This window comes from Lacerta agilis, chromosome 14 (genome assembly GCF_009819535.1).
Source record: "Lacerta agilis isolate rLacAgi1 chromosome 14, rLacAgi1.pri, whole genome shotgun sequence".
Taxonomy (NCBI): Eukaryota; Metazoa; Chordata; class Lepidosauria; order Squamata; family Lacertidae; genus Lacerta; species Lacerta agilis.
Genome location: NC_046325.1, coordinates 15103610 through 15110047, shown reverse-complemented (window position 1 = coordinate 15110047; position 6438 = coordinate 15103610). Strand labels below are relative to the sequence as shown.

At 44.6% G+C, this 6438-nt stretch overlaps 1 protein-coding gene across 6 annotated transcripts; it reads right to left on the bottom strand.

The window, feature by feature from the left end:
* Nucleotides 1-686: 686 nt before the first annotated feature.
* On the bottom strand, nt 687-5154 carry LOC117059082 (uncharaterized LOC112694756 homolog). Of its 6 annotated transcripts, none has more exons than XM_033170583.1 (5): nt 5052-5154; nt 3716-3859; nt 2999-3136; nt 2503-2649; nt 687-1086 (listed from the first exon to the last, which is right to left on the bottom strand). In XM_033170583.1, exons 2-5 carry the CDS (start codon nt 3719-3721, stop codon nt 961-963), a joined length of 417 nt encoding a protein of 138 aa, XP_033026474.1. In that variant the 5' UTR covers nt 3722-3859; nt 5052-5154; the 3' UTR covers nt 687-960. The 6 variants fall into 6 exon arrangements, with proteins under 6 accessions (XP_033026474.1, XP_033026471.1, XP_033026472.1 ...); XM_033170580.1 differs by having other exon boundaries at nt 3716-3856; XM_033170581.1 differs by lacking the exon at nt 5052-5154 and adding an exon at nt 4544-4769.
* Nucleotides 5155-6438: the final 1284 nt, after the last annotated feature.

The following is a 6438-nucleotide window of genomic DNA, read 5'->3' as shown; positions in this document are numbered from 1 at the left end:
CCACTTTAAACATGGCTCCCCCCCCCCCAATCCTGGGAACTGCAGTATGTTAAGGGAGCTGTGAGTTATTAGGAGACATCTACTGTATTTTCCGGCATATAAGACGACTGGGCGTATAAGACCACCCCCCAACTTTTCCAGTTAAAATATAGAGTTTGAGATATACTCAACCGCAGATTCTCCACACGGCGTAGAAGACAACCCCCGACTTTGGAGAAGATTTTCCTGGATTAAAAAGTAGTCTTTTACGCCAGAATATACAGTATTCCCCTCCACACAAAGTGATTCAACAGTCAATCCCTCTTCCCAAGAAACTCTGGGAACTGTAGCTCTGTGAAGGGAATAGGGAGCCTCCTAACAACTCAGCACCCTTAACAAACTGCATCTCTCAGGATTATTTGGGGGATGTCATGACTATCTAAAGCAGCATGCTATTGCTTTAAATGTAATAGGGGAGGAAAGCTCTCCCCCCCCCCCCTTACTGGAAGATAGTATATTATTTTTTTATTTCACACAGATCTTCTGACAATGATATCCTCATTGCATTTCTTTCAACATTCAACTGCATACTTCGGTGAACAAGAAAAAATACCTAAACTTTTTCATACTTAGCCATCAAACTTCTCCATGCAGCAAATGTCTATTAAATGGACTCCATTTGCATTCTCATTCAAGAGAGACACAAGTGATATTCAACCTGCTTTATTATAAAATGCAGCAATTCATATAAAAACATTAATATCAAACACGCAGTACAAAGTACAAAAGCACTTGAAAAATCAACATGAAAAAGAAAAAGCTCAGTTTCAAAACTTTTTTGCATCAGGACAAGTTAATTATGTCAGGCTGAGCAACCAACTCCCCATTTTACTTGTCCACCGCTTGTAGGATCCACCACTTGTATGAAGACTTCCAAATCCTCCCACTCCCAAATCACAGACATAATCTATTTTGAGTTCTTCATCGCAGTTTGATCTCAAAGCAAATGCAATTGATGTTCTGGCAGTCTGGGGGCTGGTATGTGCAGGCACAATCGCAGAGGGGACACAAGCGGGGAAAGGAACAAGCCCCTGGTTCCCAGCCCTGCTGGTAAGAGACAGAAATTGTACACTGTTAACCTATGGAAATACCTGCATCAATATATTACAACATCCTTCACTAAACGTGGACTCAGGGAAATACTGAATGATTAGCACAAGACTGTTGGAAGGCAGAGTATAAATACTTTAAATTAATAAATAGGCATTGTCTGAAAATAGATACCAGCAAAGGATAGTCTTGAATATCACGATAAGTTCCCTTGACATTTTTCCACTCTGAACACCTGTAAGTTCATTATTTCTCAACATGCAGGCCACAGCCTCCCTGGAGAAGCTCTGACAAGCTCTAAAGAAAGTGTCAGTGTCTGTCTACCCTGTTCATCTTCCTCCCACACAGATCCCTCTTGCCTGTCCCTCTTTTCCTTTCAAATGATATTTACTGTTATAGTTAGCATATGATTTTAAGGAGTATGGGCTTTATTAAATAACAAGTGCTGCTGTTTTCAAGAGCCTCTTTACTTGAAACTATTCAGGTAGCTTGTTATCTCTCCAGAAATACCACATCTTTGCTACTGCCTAAATTGCAGGCTTCGTTACTCATGCAGGAAGAATTAGAGATCCACAGGAAATGCATTCTCTAGTTCAGAATTTCAATCTAATTCCACATTCAGACATTGCCACGTGCACAATCACATCACACACAGGTAAACAGTAGAGCTGTAACACAATTCAAGATATGCAGCATAATCCTATACGTGTTGATAAATGTTATGTCTACCCATTTTTAAGTTTGATTTTATGAGTGCTTTTATGAATATATTATATTGATTTATGTATACCGCATAGAGATTTTTAAAATTCAGTGCTATATAAATCTTGTTAAATAAGTAACGTCTGGAAAACTACCAAGGTTTGCCATCCTTGCTCTAAAAAGCCAAGGTATTATTCTGCTCTGAATTGTTCCTTTTCCTCTTAGCACAGAGTAATGGAGCATGCAACCATACCCTCTCACCCTTCTCCTATGCCCAACAAATAAACAAGTCCGTCCCCCCCAAATGTGTTACATGAAGGCCAGTCATTGCCACTCCCCACATTTTCATCTGCTAAGCCCTGGACTGCCTTTCCAACTGGACACTGCTATGTACAGTGGAACCTTGGGTTACGTACCGTCCTCCTTACGAATGCTTTGGGTAACGAGCTCCGCTAACCTGGAAGTAGATGCCCCTAGTTGTGAACTTTTCCCCAGGATGCAAACGGAAGTCATGCGTTGGCAATGCGGCGGCAGCAGGAGGCCCCATTAGCGAAAGCGTGCCTCGTGTTAATAATGGTTTTAGCTTAAGAACGGACCTCCGGAATGAATTAAGTTTGTAACCAGAGGTACCACTGTATTCAAATGACCCCAGGGGGAACTAGTCTCAGATATTTCCAAAAAGCCAATCAATTATCCGGAGGGAAAACTCACATTAGTACAGGTGCAGTAGCGATCCATACAGCGGGTTGGGGAAGGAAGGGCACAGTCACATGTTTCTGCACAGGTCAAACAGCATTCGCACATGTTTGGCCAAGGCTGCTTTTCACAGGAGCAGCAGTTGGCACAAAGACCCCGGGCCTGCGAAGAGGTAAGAGAAGGAAAACCAGGTTGGTTCACCAAACAACCTGAGTTAAGAAGTAATTCCTTTTATCTCCCATAGGCTAGAGTTCCTATGATTTGTTATGGAATTGATTGCAAGTAATCTAAAATTGTCAGAACACCAACCCAAACGCACAATATTAACAATGTGAATTTGTTACCCCTTTCTACTTGCTCTCCAAAGGACTACTACTACTCCCACAATGCACTGTCATATGGTATGCTGTAATGCACTGTGGAAAAGATAGATCTATCCTCATTAGTACACCTATAAAAATCCCCAAATGTGTTTGCCCTTTCAACTATCGCCATCCCTTCCCCAAGTTACCATCAGGCACTGTCGGAGGACAAGGACCAGGGCCAGGAGTAATAAGTAGGATCCAACGACCAAGAAAACGATGGCAGGGAGAGGCAGGAACAAGGTTGAGGCAAAAGGGAGGTCTGGTGGAGGGTTCAGCGATGGAGTCTGTAAGGGGAGGAAAGCCAAAGGAGAAGGGACGTTGACAGTATGGAGTGGTGAGGAGGAAAAAGAGCAATTAAAGGAGTTACATGGCTGAGCACTAAAATACAGCTTTTGACTTAACATGAAATACCTGCTAGGAAATTGGAAGGATCTTAATATCAGAAAATTGGCAGAGGGAATGTTTAACCTCTGACCAGAAGCATATACACCAAGTGTATAGCTTTTCTGACATAGGTTAGTACATGTTTGGAAGTTAGGTGACTCCTCTTAATTTAGTGGTGACAGCAGCAGCAGCTGCAGAGATAGCACTGTTTAGTGAGTTTCTAATCTTCAAATATCTGTGAGGCACAGAGGAACACATACTAAAACTTATATGGAGAGTATCCAACAATAATCAATATTCCATCCAAACTCAAAATGTTTGAATTTTAACACATGGCTTTCAAATCAGTCTTCATTGATTCCTAAGTAGATTTATTAAATTCAGTTCAGTCACATGTCAAACTGGGAGACGAGAGATGGGGCACTTTGAGAAGTGAACAGAAGAGCAGTGTGAATACAGAGTAAGAACGCTCTACTTACTGCCATTCCTCAGTTGGGGAAGGACTAGGCATCAACATCTGGAGGCTCCATGGATAGCTCAGAGCCCCGAGGAAGAGACAAATAACTTGAAGCTATAACAGACCATGCTTCCACTTGTTCCTTGAGCACAACATCTATAGTCTGCTAGATCAAAAGAGAGGGTCAGAACTTACTGAGCAAGAGTTAAAACTCACTTTCTTCATGAAGCTTTCATTCATATACATTAACTCTGAACACTACTGATTTCAAAGAGCTCTCAAACATATTGAGGCTGATCAAACAGGCTCCAAAGCTCTTATGTTGCTGTTATCACACACACACACATGCATAGAATGGTATTGATTAACGTTTCAGTGTCACTGGGATAAATCAATTTTTATTTTGGAAATGAAGCTCAAGTATTTGTCTTCTGTTTTGACAGTTGACCCCACAACCCCCTCCAGCAAGCCTACTTCCCCTCTCCCTGTTCATAGCACCCTTCCCTTCCGTTCCTCAAAATTCCATCTTTCCATAACCAAATGGAAACGAAATGAAAAGGCCGCCTTCCTCCTCCTCCTCCCAATGTTAATGAGCCTCCAGTCTCTTCTCATTAATGTCCACTCCCTTATGAATATTCTTCATCATTAACTGTGCAGCTTTATTCGTATTCATCAGAGACGAGAATCTGCGCTCCCTGTTTCTGGCGATGTCCAAACCCACCCGCCACGTGGACATCAGTGCTGGCGATTCACGTTCATACGCTTCCCAGGCCTTCCTCCATTGTGGAGCGGGCGGCCTAGACTAAACTGGGCTCTGAAGTTCAAGTCGTTGTCTCTCAGCCTAACCTACCTCACGGGGCTGTTGTGAGGATAAAACAGGAGAGGGGGAGACGCTGCTCTGAGCAACTTGGAAGCCATGCAGTAGTATGTAAATATACCAAGGCGTCCCTCGGTCGCCCTGGAAACCGCACCTGCGCGCGCGGCCCGCTACGGGCTCCCACTGCGACCAAACTCTCTTAAGGCCGCTGTGCTCCTCCGCGGAAGTGAGGCGAGAGATCCGAATGAAAAAAGTGGCGTCAACGGAAATGCGGCGCCTGCACCAGAAGTGACGTCAGCGAGAGGGGAAGCGAGTGGGCCTCTTCCATTTTTGTGCGGGGGGGGGAGGAGAACAGCTCAAGGTACAACAGTCAAAGCCCTTCATCTAAACTCGTGACCGGGAATTTCCCCTATTGCCTGCATTCGAGTAAACGTCGTCCCAATTCATTCCTAACAGCAACCCGCCAAACCATCAGACTTTTCCTCCACTCTTCTCTCGGTTCTCAGTAAATCAGAAACGTCGCCAGACACACTCGTCCTACCTACTGAAGGAAATCTACCCAGTAACGGGAGTGTTCTGTAGCGCGGCATTGGCCCGTTGTAGCGACCAATCAGGCCCCGTAAGGTTGAGGGAAGGGGGCGGGGTGGGGCTGGGTAGAGGTAAAACGGAAAACCCATCATATTCAAAAGTTCATACTGTCGTTACTCCACGAATGGCGCATGCGCGGATGATTAGCTCGGTTTTCCGCGGCGCGGCGCGGCGCGGCGCATGCGCTCAATAGGAAGATTATAGACTAATAAACTAAAGACTTGTACGCAGAGGCTGCCACCGGGTTTACTTCGGGCGTCATACTCGGTCTCCTCCGGGACGGAAAGAGGCCGCTGGTGATAGAAAATGACGGGAGAAATTAATGCAAGATTTTAGTGTTAGGTGTGACGGAGAAATGGAGTGTCCATGCCGCATAAACGGCAGCAAAAATATATCGTACTATTTCTTATTCGGGAGCCGTTCCGTATTTTTTTTTAAAAAAAATTTAATTAAGCATTTCAAAGTGCAGCACACCCACCCATCTGCATACATGCGAAACGACTGAGTGCTGGATTTGGCCTCGGGTTACAATTTAAGCAGATTCAGCTTTCCTGCAGTCTGAAGGGTATTTTGCATGAGGGTTTGGAACTAGAAACCAGAGGAGTTGCTGCAGAACTGCTTCTCCTTTTTTTAAAATTATCATTATTATTATTATTATTATTATTATTAGTATTATTATTTCGATACTTCTTCTACTCCGCTCTTCCAAGTGAATACCCAAAGCAGCTTACGAAAGAAAAATAAACCCAATATACAATATCAAACCCCCAAATCAATACATTATTGTTATTAACGCAATAATATTTCACGGGGCGGCGGCATTGCAGGGCTGTTGCAAAGTGCTCTTGCTTTCCCTCCCGCAGAACCGCAGCCTGCAAGAATGAGGATGATTAATGGGCTGAATTGGCGTTGCCAGGGTTTTTCTTCTTAAACGGAAACGCATTTTCCGCACTAAGTGACCATTCTTCTTTTGTTGGGGGGGGGGGTAATCGGAGGTGAGAAATGGGGGGGGGGCTCCGATCCCACGTAGAGCCTCGGCTACGGAGCTGCGATCTTCTTTGTTTGCTATGGGCAGCGCTCCCTCCCACTTGGTGCTGGGGTGTGGGAGGGAGAGAAAAAGATAGAAAGGAAATCAAGAAAAGGAACCCTTCATAAAATCGCGTTGCCCCTCTTCACTTTTCCTGCATCTGTCTCGAAGACGTGCTGCACCGCTGTGCACATGCGCAAAGCGCATCTACTGCTCCACTCCACCCCTCCACCTCCCCGCGCCCTCGCTATTGTTGGCAGTTCGTTGTTGCCACGGAAACCACAAACTATCTGAAGGGGCAGTTAGGCCCGGG